This window comes from Callithrix jacchus, chromosome 6, assembly GCF_049354715.1.
Source record: "Callithrix jacchus isolate 240 chromosome 6, calJac240_pri, whole genome shotgun sequence".
Taxonomy (NCBI): domain Eukaryota; kingdom Metazoa; phylum Chordata; class Mammalia; order Primates; family Cebidae; genus Callithrix; species Callithrix jacchus.
This window is the reverse complement of record NC_133507.1, coordinates 123379362-123400123: the sequence shown is the minus strand read 5'-3', so window position 1 is coordinate 123400123 and position 20762 is coordinate 123379362. Positions and strand designations below refer to the sequence as shown.

The following is a 20762-nucleotide window of genomic DNA, read 5'->3' as shown; positions in this document are numbered from 1 at the left end:
AAGATGGGAGGACTGCTTGAACCCAGAAGTTTAGGACCAGGCTGGACAACATAGGGAGACCCTGTCTCAAAAACAAACAAACAAACAAACAAAGAAATAGAGTCAGAATTGTCAGAATGATGAATGATGTTAAGTATGAAGTTTAATGTTTAAAAGCAGAAGAGGAGCCAAAGATGACCCTGGAATTTTTGTTGTTTGCTATGGATTGTGTGGTAATAATCATTTATTGTAATTGGGAATCCAGGAAGAATTGTAATTTGTTTTGATTTTGATTTTTAGAAAGAGGATTTAACACTGACACAGGAGTTAGAGATAACGCATTTGGTTTGGGACACTTCCACAGTGAAGTACCCTAGGGAAAGCTAAATGGATATATTCAGGCACTTGGATAAATGCGTGTGAAACTCATAAAGGTTAGAAGAAATGATTGAGTTATTAGGTCTGAGAACTAGTTGGAATCACGGGTCACCAGGGAGACAGAAAAGCAGAGGATTGAAGACACAGAATTCATGTGAAAACCAGGATTTAAGGAAATGACAGAAATGAGAAAACCTAATCTTAGCAGCCACCAGTGGAGAGTTTTCAAGGTAGAACTCATCAGTGTTTGTTGTTTAAGAGAGTTACAGATGAAAGTGTACATTGGATTTAGCAATAAGGAGTCCACCTGCTAACATTCGTGAGGAGAATGTCAAGTGGAATGGTGGGGGCATAAACCATATTACAATAGGGTGACAGTGAAAGTGGGGATAACAAAAACGGAATATTCTTGTAAGAAGTTTGACTTAGAAAAAGGTGAGAACAACAAATAGAGAAGTAAGGTCAAAGGAGAGTATTTTTAAGTTGAGAATAAATGCCATAAAAGATATGAATAAATTGCAAGTAGAATAAGTACCGTAAAAGATAGGAATAAGTTACAAGGAAGATATTAATATCGTTTGGAAGGTTGGGGGAGTGCTGTGGTTCATAGACGAGTTTTAAAAAATACTGACTTGGCCCAACGCCGTGGCTCATACCTGTAATCCCAGCACTTTGGGAGGCCGAGGTAGGCGGATCACGAGGTCAGGAGATTGAGAACGTCCTGGTCAAGGTGAAAGCCCGTCTCTACTAAAAATACAAAAATTAGCTGGGTGTGGTGGCACATACCTATAATCCCAGCTACTTGGGAGTCTGAGGCAGGCAGGAGAATCACTTGAACCCAGGAGATGGAGGTTGCAGTGAACCGAGATTGCACCATTGCACTCTAGCCTGGTCAACAAGAGCAAAAATCCGTCTCAAAAAAAAGAAAAAATAAACTGTACTTAAGTTGGTGTGTAAGGTAGATATCCTTGAGGTGATTTCAAGAGAGGCTAAGAGAGGATATATATATATATATATATTCCAGCTAAATGAAACTAGGGCTGCAAAGGGCTGAATATGAAGTAATGCTAATGGATGTGTTTAGGGAACAGCAAATAGTCCAATTGAACAGAGTCTTTAGGTTTGTAAAGTGAGTGTTGAGAGAAAAATGAGAATAGAGCTTAATAGTGGAATGACAGAATGTCATGCTGTAGAGTTAGGTTATAGGCCCTAAAGTACTGGAAGCTATTTATGCTTTTTCTTTTCTTTCTTTCTTTTCTTTTTTTTGAGTTGGAGTTTTGCTCTGTAGCCCAGACTGGAGTGCAGTGGCATGATCTAGGCTCACTGCAACCTCTGCCTCCTGGGTCCTGGTTCAAGCAATTCTTCTCCCTTAGCCTCCCAAGTAGCTGGGATTATAGGCATGAGCCACCATGCCCAGCTAATTTTTGTATTTTTTTAGTAGAGAGAGGGTTTCACTATGTTGGCCAGTCTGGTCTTGAACCCCTGACCTCATGATCCTCCTGTCTTGGCCTGAAAAACTGTTGAGATTACAGGCGTGAGCCACTGAACCCGGCCCTACTTATGCTTCCTGATTTGAGTAGTTACAGGATTGGAGAAGCTGGGCTTTAGAAGGAGAGTTCTGAAGCACTGAGGGTGATGGAGAGGAGGAGGGGGAAGATTTCTTTTGTGCTGAGTAGCCTCTATAGCTACCCTGTCTAGGAGATGCAGGAGCAAAGCCACTCCTGTTGTGCTGATACATTGCTGCTAAGGGAGTGGGTTGTTCTTTGTGCTAACTTAAACAAAGCTGCTTAATGCCTCCTCTCCTTCCAGTTATAGAGGACTCAGGGCTTGGTTGCTGTTTACTGCCCTTCACTGCATGGAATAAGTTGTTTTTACCTTCTAGATACTTAGAGGAAGAAGCAGCTGTTTACTATGAATATATAATAGAAATGTGGAGAGAGACTGTATTTGAAGACAGTCTTCTAGTTTACAGGTGAAATACTGTCTCACTAAAGAAGGTTAATTTTGCCTGCTGCCATAATAGTCAGTAGTCAGCAAATGTTAAAAGCACAGCAGAATGAAAAACAGGCAAGGATTCATACTAATGAAGTCAGTTCTGTTAGCATTTCTCTAGATTCTAGCCTATATGTTAAGGTTAAAAGCTACTTCTAGTTTGATATGTTCTCTCTTTTTTAAATTGAGTTTCGCTCTTGTTGCCCAGGCTGGAGTACAATGGCAAGATCTCAGCTCTCTGCAACCTCTGCCTCCCAGGTTCAAGTGATTCTCCTGCCTCAGCCTCCTGAGAAGCTGGGATTACAGACATGACTGGCTAATTTTTTGTATTTTCAGTAGAGATCAGGTTTCTCCATGTTTGTCAGGCTGGTCTTGAACTCCCGACCTCAGGTGATCTGTCTGCCTCAGCCGCCCAAAGTGCTGAGATTATATGGGCGTGAGCCACTGCGCCCAGCCATGCTCTCTCAATTGTTGAATGTTAAAGAATTTTGTATTTTAACTTACTAGCATGAGCTACACAGGTAATGGTTTTGTTATTTTACCTGTAAAATACGATATGGTTATTCTTATCAAATATGGATTAACTGTTTGAAATTATTATTATTGTTATTATTATTTTTTGAGACGGAGTTTTGCTCTTCTTACCCAGGCTGGAGTGCAATGGCGCGATCTCAGCTCACCGCAACCTCCGCCTCCTGGGTTCAGGCAATTCTCCTGCCTCAGCCTCCTGAGTAGCTGGGATTACAGGCACGCACCACCATGCCCAGCTAATTTTTTGTATTTTAGTAGAGACAGGGTTTCACCATGTTGACCAGGATGGTCTCGATCTCTTGACCTCGTGATCCACCCACCTTGGCCTCCCAAAGTGCTGAGATTACAGGTGTGAGCCACTGCACCCGGCCTTATTATTATTATTATTTTTTGAGACGGGGTTTCGCTGTTGTTACCCAGACTGGAGTGCAATGGCAGGATCTCAGCTCACTGCAACCTCCGCCTCCTGGGTTCAAGCAATTCTCCTGCCTCAGCCTCCTGAGTAGCTGGGACTACAGGCGCGCACCACCATGCCCAGCTAATTTTTGTATTTTTAGTAGAGACGGGGTTTCACCTTGTCTTGATCTCTTGACCTCGTGATCCACCTGCCTCGGCCTCCAAAAGTCCTGGGATTATAGGCGTGAGCCACTGTGCCCGGCCAACTGTTTGAAATTATTATGAATAATAAGGTATATATCTAAATAAGTGGGTAATTTGCTGGCCAAACTAAGGTGTAGCACATAGAGAAAAAAGCGACTTTTTTTTTTTAACCACATTATTAGTGAAATTTTTCAAGGTACCCACTTTACAAAAAATGATTTGCTTATTCTTGAGATACCTTCATGATGAAGTTGTTTCAACTGATTTATTCTGTTAACTTCATTTTCATTCCAGTAATTCTTTATTTGAAATTATTTTGTAACTCTCTTGTTTTGGTGGTTTTTTGTTTTTTTTTGTTTTTTTTTTAAGAGATAAGGTCTTGCTATGTTGTCCAGGCTGGCTTCGAACTCCTGGGCCAAGCAGTCCTGCTGTCACAGCCTTTCAAGTATCTTGTCTTCCTATTTTTGTCTCCTCTTTTCCTTTAACTATTTATTGTGTTTGTGCTTTTTTCCCCCCTAATTCTAATACAGTTCCTTTAATTTTTTTCAGCCAAGCCTTATGCTTCGGATGGTCTAAAATAATTGATTATATAAAACTGATTTGTTTTGATTCCAGAGTGCATTAGGCCAATACTTTCCTATTTGATTTTCTTTTCTAGATAGCCTTGCTTATGCTAATATGATTAATTTAAATTTCTTAGTACAGTTTTGTAGTTGGATTAAACTCCTCATGATAGGCTTTGAGAAGATAATCATGGATTCAGAATCTTTGTCTAAAAATCATGGAGGTGAACTCCCTCTGTGCTGGTAAGAGTTGGCTGTAGGGCAGTTGTTTCCAAGTTGTTGTTCCTTTGGCCAGCAGCATCAGTACCATCTGGTAATTTGTTAGAAACTGATTCCCATCCCTACTGCAGATGTGCTGAATAAGAATCTGGGGCTTGGGCCCAGCAGTTTGTAACACGTCCTTCAGGTGATTTTGATGCGTGGTAAAGTTTTAGACCATTACTATGGGATATTATAAGAAAAGAGACCCCTTTCTTAATTTCTAGTGAATGGTGTTTGGGACAGGAATTGACTTAGAATCTTTTTTTTCTTAATTGACTGGCATGGAAAAGAAATGTTCTTTATATTCTCAGGTGCAGATTTTACATTCTGAATGAAAGTAATGGATATTCATAAGTGAGTAACTAAAATAATATGCAAGAACTTTTATCTTGAAATTTGATTTTCTTTTAGGAGGCAAAACCTTCAACTGAGGACTTGGGGGATAAGAAGGAAGGTGAATATATTAAACTCAAAGTTATTGGACAGGTGAGTTCCATTGTTTTTCTGTTTTGACTCTCCTTCAATGTGAATAATTTTTCACAGGAAAATTATTTAAGTAAGACAGATTATTTTAAAATGACTGTGTATGCATCTGTTAGAGGTGAAAGAGGCCGATAATGTTTTTAAAATTACTCTGCCAGGCAGTTTTAGATCACCTTAATTTATTCAAATAGAAACTTTTTCTTGGTTAGTGTGCTTCAGGAGCAAATACAGTGAATACTATTAAGTGATAAGGCTAGGGCCAACCTTAAGTAAAAGCCCTGTCAGCCCTTTTCTGGCACCTTTTTTGCCTAGAGTCTAGTCTGTAGCTTATTGACTGAGATGTTAATTAAGGTTAGCTAACAACTGTTCCGGGAATGAATTTGCATAGTTACTTGGGTTTTCTAAAGGACAAAAGACAGAATTGGTGGAATGGTGGACTCTCACCATCGAAGTGTGACATTTTAAAAAATTTTTGCCGGGCTCAGTGGCTCATACCTGTAATCCTAGCACTTTGGGAGGTCGAGGCAGGCAGATCACAAGGTCAAGAGATGGAGACCATGGTGACACCCCGTCTCTACTAAAAAATACAAAAATTAGCTGGGCATGGTGGCGCACACCTATGGTCCCAGCTACTTGGGCGTCTGAGGCAGGAGAATTGCTTGAACCCGGGACGCGGAGGTTGCAGTGAGCCGAGATCGCACCACTGCACTCCAGCCTGGTGCCTGGCAATGGAGCAAGACTGTTTCAAAAAAAACCTTTCTTTTTAATTAAAATAAAATTTAAAAATTTTAATTAATTAATTTTTTTTGGAGATGGAGTTGTGCTCCTGTTGCCTAGACTGGAATGCTGTGGCCTGACCTTGGTTCACTGCAACCTTTACCTCTTGGGTTCAAGCAATTCTCCTGCCTCAGCCTCCTGAGTACTGGAACTACAGGCACCTGTCACTAAGCCTGGCTAATTTTTAAAATTTTTGTAGTTTTAGTACACAGATGGGGTTTTACCATGTTGGCCAGGCTGGTCTCGAACTCCTGACCTCAGGTGATCCACCCGCTTAGGCCTCCCAAAGTACTGGTATTACAGGTGTGAGCCACCATGCCTGGCCTTATTTTGAAAACTTTTAATTCATATACCATAAAATTCACTATTTTAAAGTATATAATTTAGTGGCTTTAGTATATAAGTATATAATTCAGTGGCTTTAGTATATAAGTATTTAGTATATAGTTCAGTGGCTTTAGTATATAAGTATATGATTCAGTGGCTTTATGTATTCACAAGTGTTTGCAGCCATCACCACTACCAATTTCAAAACATTTGTATTACCCCAAAAAGATACCCTGTACCCATTAGCAGTCATTCCCTATCCTGTTTTCGCCAGCCACTGACAGCCATGATTCTACTTTCTGTCCTATGGGTTTGCCTCTTCTGGACATTTCATATAAATGAAACCATATGATACATGCCTTTTTTTTATTTTTTATTTTTGAGAAGTCTTGCTCTTGTCTCCCAGGTTGGAGTGCAATGGCGTGATCTTGGCTCACTGCAACCTCCGCCTTCCGGGTTCAAGCGATTTTCCTGTCTCAGCAGCCTCCCAAGTAGCTGAGATTACAGGTGCCTGCCACCATGCCCAGCTAACTTTTGAAATTTTTTTTTTTTTTTTTTTTAGTAGAGATGGGGTTTCACCATATTGACAAGGCTGGTCTCGAACTCCTGACCTCAGGTGATCCACCCGCCTTGGCCTCCCAAAGTGCTGGGATTACAGGCGTGAGTCACCGCGCCCAGCCTTTTTTTTTTTTTGAGACAAGGGTCTCGCTCTGTCATCTAGGCTGGAGTGCGGTGGCCTGATCTCAGTTCACTGTGACTTCCACCTCCTGGGTTTAAGCGATCCTTCTGCCACAGCGTCCTGAGCGGCTGGGATTTCAGGTGTACACTACCATGCCCAGCTAATTTTTGTATTTTTGGTAGAGATAGAGATTCGCCATGTTGGCCAGGCTGGTCTTGAACTCCTGACCTCAGGTGATCTGCCTACCTCGGCCTCCCAAAGTGTTGGGATTACAGGCGTGAGCCACTGTGCCTAGCTTCGGTATGTGACTTTTTATGTCTGGTTTGTTTCTTCTTTTCTTCCGTGCTTCCCCTCTCCCACCTCCCGTCCCTTTCCCCTCCCCTCCCCTCTTCTTCCCTCCTCTTCCCTCCTCTTCCCTTCTCTCCCCTCCTCTCCCCTCCTCTCCCCTCTTTTGAAATGGGGTCTTGCTAGGTTGCTCAGGCTGGTCTTGAACTCCTGGGGTTAAATGATTCTCCTGCCTTGGCCTCCTAAAGTGCTGGGATTATAGGTGGGAGCCCCTATGCCTCTTCTTTCTTTTAGCATGTTTTCAGGGTTCATTCATGCTGTAACATGTATCAGTATTTCATTCCTTTTAAAGGCTAAATACTATTTCATTGTATGGGTAGAATATATTTTGTTATCCATCTGCCAGTTGATGGATGGTTTGTTTCCGTATTTTGGCTACTAGGAATAATGTTGCTGTGAGCATTCATGTGTGTTTTTGTGGGGACATATGTTTTTAGCTCCCTTGGATATAGACCTAGGAGGGGAATTGCTGGGTCTAGTATGCAATTTTGTTTAATTTTTAAGGAACTGCCGAACTGTTTTCAGCAGTGGCCCTACCATCTTACATTCCCAGCAGCAACATATGAGGGTTTCAGGTTTTCCGTATTCTGGTCAACACTTGTAATTATCTGTCTTTTTGGTTATAATCCTAGTGGGTGTGAAGTGGCATCTCACTGTCGTTTCGACTTGTGCTTCCCTGATGGCTAATGATGTCAAGCATTTTTTTTAATGTTTTTATTGGCCATTTGTAAATCTTCTTTGGAAAAATGAAGATCTTTAAGTCTTTTGCCCATTTTTAAATTGGGTTAGTTGTCCTTTTATTGTTGAGTTGTAATATGTCTTTTATTCCGGGTATTAAACCTTTATCATATATATGATTTGCATACATTTTCTCCCATCTTTGGGCTATCTTTTCACTTTCTTGGTTTTATTCTTTGCAATGTAAAGTTTTAAATTTTGGTCAATTAAGTTCATCTGCTGCTTGTAATTTAAGAAACCATAGCCTATTTCAGGGTCACAAAGGTTTATGATTGTGGTTTCTTTCTTTCTTTCTTTTTTTTTTTTTTTGAAACAGAGTCTCGCTCTGTCACCCGGCAGGCTGGAGTGCAGTGGCATGACTAGCTCACTGCAACCTCTGCGTCCTGGGTTCAAGCGATTCTCCTGTCTCAGCCTCCTGTTGCATCCCGGGTTCAAGCCATTCTCCCGTCTCAGCCTCCCGAGTAGCTGGGACTATAGGCACATGCCACCTTGCCCAGCTAATTTTTATATTTTTTAGTAGAGATTGGATTTCACCAACTTGGCCAGGATGGTCTTGATCTCTTGACATCGCGATCCACCCACCTGGTCTCCCAAAATGCTGGGATTACAGGTGTGAGCCACCATGCCGACCTGATTGTGGTTTAACAGTTTTAAGGCTGAGTACAATGGCTCATGCCTGTTATGCCAACACTTTGACAGACCTAGGTGGGCAGATCACCTAAGGTCAGGAGTTTGAGACCAGCCTGGCTGTCATGGTGAAACCCTTTTTCTACTAAAAATACAAAAAATTAGCTGGGTGCGGTGGTGCACACCTGTAATCCAAGCTACTTGGGAGACTGTGGCAGGAGAATTGCTTGAATCCCTTGGGGCGGAAGTTATAGTGAGCCGAGATCGCACCATTGCACTTCAGCTTGGACAACAAGAATGCAAATCTGTCTCAAAAAAAAAATCATTTCGAATAATTTTTGTATGGTCATGTTGTCTCAGAACATTACTTGAAGACTTTCCTTCTTTTACTGAATTGTTCTGGTATCCTTGTCAAAAGTGATTGACTATCGATATAAGGATTTATTTCTGGGCTCTCAATTGTATGCCATTGATTTATATGTCTGTATACCATGGAATATATTTTTAAGAATTACTGATTTGTGGGGTTTAAAAAAATAATGTCTTTATTTTTGTTGTCTCTTACATGTTATGAATACTTCCACCAGTATGTCTTAACTATGTTTATGGTGTCTTTTACTCTGGCTTTATTTTTTTTTGAGACAGAGTTTTGTTCTTGTTGCCCAGGCTGGAGTGCAGTGGCACAATCTTGGCTCACCTCAACCTCCGCCTCCTGGGTTCAAGCCTTTCTCCTGCCTCAGCCTCCTGAGTAGCTGAGATTTCAGGCATGCACCACCACGCCTGGCTAATTTTTATAATTTTAGTCGAGATGGGGTTGCTCCATGTTGGTCAAGGCTGGTCTCGAACTCCCAACCTCAAGTGATCCACCCGACTCAGCCTTCCAAAGGGCTGGGATTACAGGCGTGAGCTGCTGTGCCTGGCTCACTATGGCATCTTTTATTTTATTTTATTTTTTTAAAAAAGAGGTAGATAAATTTGACTTAATAAAATTAAATCAAATTTATCCACCTTTTTTTTTTCTGCCTTGAGATGCAGTTTCGCTCTGTCACTCAGGCTGGAGTGCAATGGCTCACTGCAACCTCTGTCTCCTGAGTTCAAGTGATTCTCCTGCCTCAGCCTTGTGGGTAGCTGGGTTACAGGTGCCTGCCACCATGCCTAATTTTTGTATTTTTAATAGAGACAGTTTCACCATGCTGGCCAGGCTGGTCTTGAATTCCTGATCTCAGGTGAGCCACCGTGCCTGGCAATAATTTTATTTCTTCGTAGTTAGAGTTACAAGCAAAAATATTGTAAATGTGCAGCTTCTGCAGATACACATTTGTGTATGTGATATGGACTAATGAAGTTTGGCTTTGAAATTTTACATTATGCAAGTACCAGTATTTTTTCTAATGGTTGGCTGATAGTTTGCTTCACAATCTGAATAGAATAAAAGAATTTGTGGTTCCACAAATCAGTTTGACTAACTCAGGTTCTTAGTCATTTTACTCATGTGAGAGAAACCAGATTCCATGTGGTGATTTCTTTTTTTTTTTTTGAGGTGGAGTCTTGCTGTATTGCCCAGGCTGGAGAGCAGTGGCGTGATCTTGGCTCACTGCAGCCTCCACCTCTGGGTTCAAATGATTCTCCTGCCTCAGCCTCCCAAGTAGCTGGGACTATAGGTGCGTGCCACCGTGCCCAGTTAATTTTTGAAATATTTTTAGTAGAGACGGGGTTTCACCATGTTGGCCAGGTTGGTCTCTCTGTCTTGACCTGGTGATCTGTGTGCCTCAGCTTCCCAAAGTGCTGAAATTACAGGCGTGAGCCACTGTGCCTGGCCGATAGTGTTTTAAGAAAACCTGTTAAGAATGCTGAAAAGAATATTGTGGTGGAAAAATACAGGTGACTAGGTTTATGTTTCTTTTCTTTTTTTTGAGATGGAGTCTCACTTTATCGCCAGGCTGGAGTGCAGTGGCTCAATATTGGCTCACTGCAACCTCTGCCTCCTGGGTTCAAATGATTCTCCTGCCTCAGCCACCCGAGTAGCTGGGACTACAGGCATGTGCCACCAGGCCCAGCTAATTTTTGTATTTTTAGTAGAGACAGGGTTTCATCATCTTGGCCAGGCTGGTCTTGAACTCCTGACCTTGTGATCTACCCACCTCAACTTCCCAAAGTGCTGGGATTACAGGCATGAACCATCACGCCTGGCCAAGATTTATGTTTCTATTTGCACAATATGTATAGTTATATAATTTGATTTAAGTAAAGCAAATGATATACAAAGAAGGATAATTTTTTTTTCTCTTTTTCCTCCTTAGGATAGCAGTGAGATTCACTTCAAAGTGAAAATGACAACACATCTCAAGAAACTCAAAGAATCATACTGTCAAAGACAGGTTTGTATATTTTGGTATTAAGTACAATGCTTTGTCGTTAATTTTGTTTTTATAGAAGGCTGTCAAAAGAAAAATTCTGTTTTATGATTTTCACCATTAGCAACTCAAGGAAAAAAACTCTCAAGTTTATCATTTCTTGTACCCTGTTTAATTGCTTTTTTTTTTTTTTTTTTTATCTTGTAGACCGTTTTAAAGTTTGTATTCATAAGATATGGAAGTAGTTTGAAAAGTAATTCAGAATTTTAGAAACAGCTCAAATGAATGTTTCTGTCTTGATGGCTTACCAGTATATGTAGCCATAAAGGCAAGTAATTTTTTGGTGATTACTATGAATTTTTTTGTACTTCTAAACATGAGTGTTTAGCCATATGTTAAATTTAAGTAGTAGTATTATTCGTATATTATCTTTATACATAGTAGTACATATTACTTCTAATTGCCTTGTTTTTTTTTGAGACAGAATCTGACTCTGTTACCCAGGCTGGAGTGCAGTGGCACAATTGTGGCTCACTGCAGCCTCTGCCTTTTGGGCTCAAGGATTCCTCCTACCTCAGCCTTCCAAGCAGTAGCTGGAACTACAGGCATGTGCCACCATACCCAGCTAATTTTTGTATTTTCAGTAGAGACAGGGTTTTGCCATGTTGCCCAGGCTGCTTTCAAACTCCTGTGCTCACCTCAGCTTCCCAAAATGTTGGGATTATAGGCATGAGCCACTGTGCCAGGCCCCATATTTTCAACATGAAGGAATTTTCTCTGTTTAAAGAAAATTTATGTAGAAGTCTAGTTAATACCAAATCATCACAAATTTTGGCCTTCAAGAGCTAGATTTTATTAGATCAATAATTCCACCAACCTGCCTGGTTCACATTTGGGCTCCACCACTCTCTTGCTGTGTGACTTTGGGCAAATTATTTAACCTCTGTGTGCCTTGTTTCTTCAATTAGTAAAATGAGAATTTTATAGGGCTACATCATGAAGATGACTTGAGATATTCTACATAAACCTCTTAATGTGGTGCCTAAAAATGATCAATACGTGTTACCTATTGTTATTATTCATAAAACAGGTTTTTAAAATAAATGTAACTGGAATTAATATATATGAGACAACCAAGATATATTTTAAGTGAAATTATGATTTAATAAGCAAGAAATACATGTTTAATTAGTCTATTAAAATTGAATTATATTAACTCAGGCATTGTAGATTTTGTTTTTAGGTTTGCTTTTAACCATTTAGATTTGTAACTAACATAAAAATAACTTATAAGAAAGACTAGTTGTTAGGATAAGTAAAACAATAGCATTTTTGTCTCCTGGTTTTATAGATTTTAATTGTTAAATTTAATAAAATCTCTTTAATTGGTTTCAGCTACTTCACATTTGTAATAACTTTGGGTATTAAAATTGAGATGAAATTCATCTGGGGAAAGAAACATTTATTGAAATGTTATTTTCTGTACTGTGCCACAGGTGTTTAAGATATATTGTCATTTAATCCTCATAACTCTGAAAAAAATTCATATAGCCTTTACACCCCCCACCCCCCCATCTATAGGCCAGGGAATTGATTTTTTTGTTGTTGTCGAGATGGAGTCTCACTCTGGCGCTTAGGCTGGAGTGCAGTGGTGCCATCTTGGTTCACTGCAACCTCCACCTCCTGGACTCAAGTGATTCTCTTGCCTCAGTCTTCTGAGTAGCTGGGATTGCAGGCACCTGCCACCAGGCCTGGCTAATTTTCTTATTTATGTATGTATTTATTTACACAGGGTCTTGCTCTGTTGCCCAAGCTGGAGTGCAGTGATGTGACTTTGGCTCAGTGCAACCTCTACCTTCCAGGTTTAAGCAATTCTCCTGTTGCAGCCTCCTGAGTAGCTCAGATTACTGGCATGCGCCACCCTGCCAGGCTGATTTTTGGATTTTTGGTAGAAATGGGGTTTCACCATGTTGGCCAGGTTGGTCTCGAACTCCCTGATTTCAAGTGATCTGCCTGCCTAGGCCTTCAAGAGTGCTGGGATTACAGGCTGAACCACTGCGCCTGTCCCATAATTTTTGTATTTTTAGTAGAGACGGGGTTTCATTATGTTGGCCAGACTGGTCTCGAACTCCTGACCTCAAGTGAGCTATCTCTCTGCTCTGTCACCTAGGCTGGAGTGCAGTGGCGTGATCTCAGCTCATGGCAGTTTCTGCCTCCTGAGTTCAGGTGATTCTGCTGTCTCAGCCGCCTGAGTAGCTGGGATTACAGATGTACATCACCATGCTGGCTAATTTTTGTATTTTTAATAGAGGTGGTGTGTTGGTCAGGCTGGTCTTGAACTCCTGACCTTGTGGTCCTCCTGCCTTGGCCTCCCAGAGTGCTGGGATTATGCCACAGCACCTGGCCTTACTAATATCTTTTGAAATATTTATGGTACTATCTATGCCATCCAGGTTTATGGTAGATTAGCCATTATACTTTACTAAATTTTATGATTTAATTTGTTTAAAACCAATTTTGCCAGTGTAGTTGGAAGCTAGTAAGGGTTCTCATTTAGTTTCTGATTTTATCTTTTATGCTAGCTTAACAGATTTAGGGCAAAATGAATCTAGTAGTGGTCAGGAGCACAGGCTTAGAAACAGGTTTGGGCTTCAATTCTTGGCTAGCTCCAAACCTTAGGTTCCCTAGCTGTAAAGTGAAGATAAAGTGATAATACCTACCTTCCAGTGTTGTTGTGCTTAACACTTATCATTATATATGTAAAGTAATTGGTACAGGGAGGGCCTTGCAAATAGTTGCTACTCTGTATATGGTATTTATGATTGAGTTAGCGATCTAGTTATATTTTCTGTGTAGTTCTAAGGCTTTCATGCTTGCCTTTTGTGCATCAGAGTTACCATAATGTTTTCTAAGATTGTGTGTGTATGTATATTATTATTATTGTTTTTACCTTTTTAGGGTGTTCCAATGAATTCACTCAGGTTTCTCTTTGAGGGTCAGAGAATTGCTGATAATCATACTCCAAAAGAAGTGAGTATACTTTTTTCTTGAGTCACAAAAAAATTTAAATTCTCCTTTGAGCAGTTTGGTTCACTGGTATTAAACTGCCCTTTTCTTAAATATTCTCTGATTTAAATGGCCTGTTATTTGTTGGAGAGAAGAAATAATGTTTTGTGTTGAACTTCTCTATGGTGCCTTCAAAAGTGCCAATAAAATGGGAGGTAGAAACCTAATGAATACTGAAATTGTTATAGGGCACATGCTACATACATCTCTTTTGAAGATGGACAAATGTTCCTAAAATTTGTCAAATTTCTGGTATACGTTCATGGATTTTGAGTTTTGAACCATTTTGAGAATGTTAAAACAGAAGCATACTGTATATAAATATATTTGGCTCCGTCATCTTGTTTTATCCTTTTTTTTATGCTTCTGTGTTTTCATTTAATGTTTTTATTGTATGAGTGGTTTTTTTTTTTTTTTTTTGAGACGGAGTTTCGCTCTTGTTACCCAGGCTGGAGTGCAATGGCGCAATCTCGGCTTACCGCAACCTCCGCCTCCTGGGTTCAGGCAATTCTCCTGCCTCAGCCTCCTGAGTAGCTGGGACTGCAGGCATGCGCCACCATGCCCAGCTAATTTTTTGTATTTTTAGTAGAGACGGGGTTTCACCATGTTGGTCAGGCCTGACCTCAAGTGATCCGCCCACCTTGGCCTCCCAAAGTTATGGGATTACAGATGTCAGCCACTAAGCCTGGCCTGTCATGCCTCTTAGCTTTCTTGAATCTGGAACAGTTCCTCGGTCTTTTATAATTATACTGACCTTTTTTTTTTTTTTTTAAAGTCCTTCACTTTGGGTTTGTGTAATGTTAACTCATGGTTAGATTAAGTTTTGCTTTTTTTTTGGGTGGGGGATGGCACAGATTGAAGCTATGTACTTCTGAGTGTATTATGTCAGGAAGTACATGATGACTGTCCTGTTAATGTTAACTTTAGTCACTTAGTTAAGGTGGTAACTGGCAGATTTATCCAATATAAAGTTACAGTTTTCCCATGTAATCAATAAGTAATCCGTGGGGAGTTGCTTTGAAACTATATTAATATCCTTCTTTAGATAGTTGCCAGTGGGAATGCCTTTACCTTGGCATCTGTGTTCTTTTTGACATTTTTCCATTTTTAATGTTTTTTCTTTGAAATATATATATATATAGAGAGAGAGAGAGAAAGAGAGAGAGACTGAGACTGACTCACTTGGTGGCCCAGGCTGTAGTGCGGTGGTACAATCTTGGCTCACTGCAACCTCCATCTCCTGGGTTCAGCAATTCTCCTGCCTCAGCTTCTCGAGTAGCTGGGATTAAAGGCACGCGCCACCATGCCAGGCTAATTTTTGTATTTTTTGTAGAGATGGGGTTTCACCATGTTGGCCAGGTTGGTCTCGAACTCCTGACCTCAGGTGATCTACTCTCTCGGCCTCCCAAAGTGCTGGGATTACAGGTGTGAGCCACCATGCCTGGTCTGAAATAATTTTTATTTTACAGAGTTTGCAAGAACAGTATAGCAACTTTTCTCTGCCAGATTAACTTTTTTTTTTTTTTTTTTTGAGACAGAGTTTTACTCTTGTTACTCAGGCTGGAGTGCAATGGCATGATCTCAGCTCATTGCAGTCTCCACCTCCCAGGTTCAAGTGATTCTCCTGCCTCAGCCTCCCAGGTAGCTGGGATTACAGGCATGTGCCACCATGCCTGGCTGTTCTTTTTTTTTTTATATATATATATATTTAGTAGAGATGAGGTTTCACCATGTTGGTTAGGCTGGTCTCGAACTCCTGACCTCTGGTGATCCATGCGCCTTGGCCTCCCAAAGTGCTGATATTACAGGTGTGAGCCACTGTGCCTAGCCAGATTCACCTGTTTTTAACATTTGGTATCTTTGCTTAATTATTTTGTGTGCGCGCACGCGTGTGTGTGTATTTTTTCTCTTCCTCCAAACCATTTGGGAGTAGCTTGTGTACAGTGGCCATTTATGCCTTGTTAAATGTGCATTTTTAAAGAAAACGTATTATTTTGCATTACCACTGTACTATTAATCAAATTCAGGAAATGTAACACTATTAGAATACTTTAATCTTAATGTACAACCTAATTTTGTCTTTTGTCCCAATTACGTTGTATAACAAATTTCCTCCCCGGCACAGGATTCAGTTTAGTATCACATATTTTTTTAGAGTGTGCCTTTAATCACCCTTTATTTGGGACAGTTCTTTGGCCTTTCTTTGTCTTTCATGACATTGACATTTTACCAGAATACCAACCAATTATTTTCTAGACAGTCCCTCATTTTGGGGTTGTCTGTTCCTTCATGACTAGATTCAAGCTATATATTTTTGGCTGGAATACTGTATAAATGAATGTGTCTTTCTCAGGTTATATTTGGAGCACATGAAGCCATGAAGGCCCCTTATTGGCGATGTTAATTGTTTTTTTTTTTTTTTTTTGAGATGGAGTTTTGTTCTTATTGCCCAGGCTGGAGTGCAATGGTGCAATCTCGGCTCACTGCAACTTCTGCCTCCCAGATTCAAGCGATTCTTCTGCCTCAGCCTCCCGAGTAGCTGGGATTATAGGCATGCGTCACCACGCCCGGGCAATTTTGTATTTTTAGTAGAGACAGGGTTTCTCCATCTTGGTCAGGCTGGTCTCGAACTCCTGACCTCAGGTGATCCGCCTACCTCAGCCATCCAAAGTGCTGGGATTACAGGTGTGAGCCACCATGCTCAGCTGGTGATGTTAATTTTTATCACTTGGGCTTTTTGTTTTTGTTTTTTGTTATTTTTAAGCATACATTAAACTTAGTTCTTTTTCTTTTTTTCGAAGTGATTTGATGCAGGAAGAGATTTTTTTTTTCCTCTTTTTTTTTGAGACAAGGTCTCTTGCTATATCACCTAGGCTGGAACATAGTCATAGCTCACTGCAGGCACAAACTCCTGGGCTCAAGCAGTCCTATACTATCACTTTCAGCCTCCTGAGTAGCTGGGATTACAGGCATGTGCCACCATACTCTGCTAATTTTTACATTTTTTATAGAGATGGAGTTTTCCTATGTTGCCGAGGCTTTGATCACTTAGTTTAAGTGTTGTCTTTTTTTTTTTTTTAACTGTGTAGTTAACTGTTTTCCTCTTATAATTAAGTAATTTGAGGGGACATACTTTGAAACGGTGTGAATATCCCCTTTCTCATTAAATGTTCCCCTTAGGTTTAGTATCTACCACCTTCTTGAACACTTCCTTACTTTCTGGCACAATAAATTCCAAACTTACCTTGTAATTTCTTGACCAAACTTGGCATAATCTCTGGGACTGTACAGTAGATACCTAATACATTTTACTGACACATGCCTTAGACATTCCTTGTAATTAAGAGACTATCTTTTCAGAGGAATGTTGGGGCAGTGAGAGGAGAGAGTAGGTCTTTAAGGGAGTGACCCTCCTGTGCTATTGTTCACTTGTCTCTGTTGAATGTACTCCTTGAAGTTTGTAGCTTCATATTCTTTATAGTTCAAGGACTTGTGCTGTCTTCCTGTTTTGAAGGTTTCTAATAACATTTGGAATTTTATTCCTTGCAATAATTGCCATGCTATATGAGCAATTAAAATTGTTTTAAAAGCATCTTTAATAATTATTTAAATATTCATTAATATGCCACAACCGAGATAGCTTAACACTAGAGCCATTCTGATCATTTTAAAATCCTAATTCATATCTCTTATGTTTAAATTTCTTAACATTTTTGTTTTTTTTTTTTTAAGTTTTAAACATATTTAATTTTCATAGTTAAAATTCTACACAGAAATGTTACCTATAAAATTTAAAACTTTTTGGTCAGGCACAGTGATCCCACGCCTGCAATCCCAGCACTTTGGGAGGCTGAGGCGGGCTGCATCACTCTAGGTCAAGAGTTTGAGACCAGCCTGGGCAATATGGCGAAACCATGTCTCTACTGAAAATAGAATAATTAGCTGGCTATGGTGGCACGTGCTACTGGGGAGCCAGCTACTGGGGAGGCTGAGATGGGAGGATTTGTTGAGCCCAGGATGCTGAGGTTGCAGTGAGCTGAGATTGTGCCACTGTACTCCAGCCTGGGCAACATAATGAGGCCCTGTCTCAAAAAAAAAAAAACCCAAAACAAATTAGTATATATGATGTCAAACTATCATTTAAACTATTAAATACATGTTTCATTAGATTTAAAAATTCTTTAACATAGCTGTCAAAAACACCTTTTTTGTTTTTGAGATGGAGTCTTGCTCTGTTGCCCAAGCTGGAGTACAGTGGTGTGATCTCGGCTCCTGGGTTCAAGCAATTCTCCTGTCTCCGCCTCCCGAGTAGCTGGAACTATGGGTATGCGCCACTACACCTGGCTGATTTGTATAGTTTTAGTAGAGACGGGGTTTCAAGATGTTGGCCAGGCTGGTCTTGAACTCCTGACCTCAAGTGATCCATCCGCCTCGGCCGGGCCAAGTGCTGGGACTAGCGGCGTGAGCTACCATGCCCAGCCACCACTTAAGTTTTATACAGCAAATAAACCTCGGTAGTGAAATTGACTCAGGAAAGTAAGATGGACAACTCAATAGACAGAATGAGAAGGAAAGACACCTCTGTGTTCTTTAAAGAAAATAGGATTCTTTTTTTTTTTTTGAGATGTAGCCTCCCTCTATTGCCTAGGCTGGAGTGCAGTGGTGCAATCTCTGCTCACTGCAACCTCTGCCTCTTGGGTTCAAGAAATTCTCGTGCCTCAAACCTCTCAAGTAGCTGGGATTATAGGTGCCCACCACCACTCCCAGCTAATTTTTATATTTTTAGTAAAGACGGGGTTTCACCATATTGGCCAAGATGGTCATGATCTCTTGACTTTGTGATCTGCCCGCCCCGGCCTTCCAAAGTGCTGGGATTACAGGTGTGAGCCACTGTGCCCAGCCAGGATTATTTTTTTTCTTTCTTTTTTTTTTAAATGGAGTCTCATCTGTCACCCAGGCTGGAATGTAATGGTATGATCTCGGCTCACTGCAACATCTGCCTGCTGGGTTCAAGTGATTCTCCTGCTTCAGTCTCCCAAGTATCTGGAATTACAGGTGTCCGGCTCCTTTTGTATTTTTAATAGAGATGGGGTTTCACCATGTTGGCCAGGCTGGTCTCAAACTCCTGACCTCAAATGATCCACCCTCCTTGGCCTCCCAAAGTGTTGGAATTATAGGAGTGAGCTACCACGCCCGGCCAGAAAGCAGGATTCTTAATCTTAGAGGATTGTAAATATGGATCACATTTGGATCTCTTTGCACTTTTAAATTGGTGGCCACATAATTGTAGCCAATTTAAAAACAGTGCTTTTGTATTGTACTAACATTTTTCTTTCCTCTTACAGCTGGGAATGGAGGAAGAAGATGTGATTGAAGTTTATCAGGAACAAACAGGGGGTCATTCAACAGTTTAGATAATCTTTTTATTTTTTTTTCTTTTCCCTCAATCCTTTTTTATTTTTAAAACTAGTTCTTTTGTAATGTGGTGTTCAAAACAGAATTGAAAACTGGCACCCCATCTCTTTGAAACATCTGGTAATTTGAATTCTGGTGGTCATTATTCATTATTGTTTGTTTTCATTGTGCTGATTTTTGGTGATCAAGCCTCAGTCCCCTTCATATTGCCCTTTCCTTTTTAAAAATTACGTGTGCACAGAGAGGGCACCTTTTTCAGGACATTGCATTTTCAGGCTTGTGGTGATAAATAAGATCGACCAATGCAAGTGTTCATAATGACTTTCTAATTGGCCCTGATGTTGTAGCATGTGATTGCTTCACTCCTGGACTGTGACTTTCAGTGGGAGATGGAAGTTTTTCAGAGAACTGAACTGTGGAAAAATGACCTTTCCTTAATGAAGCTACTTTTAAAATTTGAGGGTCTGGACCAAAAGAAGAGGAATATCAGGTTGAAGTCAAGATGACAGATAAGGTGAGAGTAATGACAACTCCAAAGATGGCTTCACTGAAGAAAAGGCATTTTAAGGTTTTTAAAAAATCTTGTCAGAAGATCCCAGAAAAGTTCTAATTTTCATTAGCAGTTAATAAAGCTATACATGCAGAAATGAATACAACAGAACACTGCTCTTTTTGATTTTATTTGTACCTTTTTGGCCTGGGATATGGGTTTTAAATGGACATTGTCTGTACCAGCTTCATTAAAATAAACAATATTTGTAAAAATCGTACTAATGCTTATTTTATTTCAGTTGTAAAGAAAGAAAAAAGAAAATGCCTCAAGTAAGGTTTTCTTGCATAGATACTGGAAATTACACCTGGTACAAATTTTTTCTTCATTACTGTACAGTGATGTTAATGACTTTGAAGCACTGAAAATTACTGAAGTGCCTTCTGCATCAAGGATTTAATTAGGGCCACAATACTTTTTTAATACTCAGTGTTCTGTTTTTTTTTAAAAAAATCTTGATACTCCTGTATGGAACATATATATGATACAGTTACCTAATCATGTTGAATAAATGGGCATGCCAAAAATTCTTAATTGATTTATATTGATAATTTCAATTGTTCCTTTAACAATTTACAGAATGGTAAGGCTTGGTATATTTTATGTTTTCCTTTTATTTCTTTGTGTGTGTGTGTGTGTGTGTGTATGTGTGTGTGTGTAGTTTTTTTTTTTGGAGTCTTGCTCTGTCACCCAGGCTGGAGTGCAGTGGTGTAATCGGCTCACTGCAACCTTTGCCTCCCAGGTTTAAGCAATTCTTTTTTTTTTTTTTTTTGAGACAGAGTTTCGCTTTTGTTACCCAGGCTGGAGTGCAATGGCGTGATCTCGGCTCACCGCAACCTCCGCCTCCTGGGTTCAGGCAATTCTCCTGCCTTAGCCTCCTGAGTAGCTGGGATTACAGGCACATGCCACCGTGCCCAGCTAATTTTTTGTATTTTTAGTAGAGACAAGGTTTCACCATGTTGACCAGGATGGTCTCGATCTCTTGACCTTGTGATCCACCCGCCTCGGCCTCCCAAAGTGCTGGGATTACAGGCTTGAGCCGCCGCGCCCAGCAGCAATTCTTTTGCCTCTCAGTCTCCCAAGTAGCTGGGACTAAG

At 40.3% G+C, this 20762-nt stretch overlaps 1 protein-coding gene across 1 annotated transcript in view; it reads left to right on the top strand.

The window, feature by feature from the left end:
• The window catches only part of SUMO1 (small ubiquitin like modifier 1), a 35207-nt gene extending 15324 nt beyond the window's left edge, over positions 1-19883 (top strand). The window contains exons 2-5 of the mRNA XM_002749647.6: positions 4716-4790; positions 10581-10658; positions 13593-13664; positions 19046-19883. Of these exons, the coding sequence (XP_002749693.1) occupies positions 4716-4790; positions 10581-10658; positions 13593-13664; positions 19046-19114 (294 nt within the window). The 3' untranslated portion in view covers positions 19115-19883. The remainder of the gene's footprint in view (positions 1-4715; positions 4791-10580; positions 10659-13592; positions 13665-19045) is intronic.
• The last annotated feature ends 879 nt before the right edge of the window (positions 19884-20762 follow it).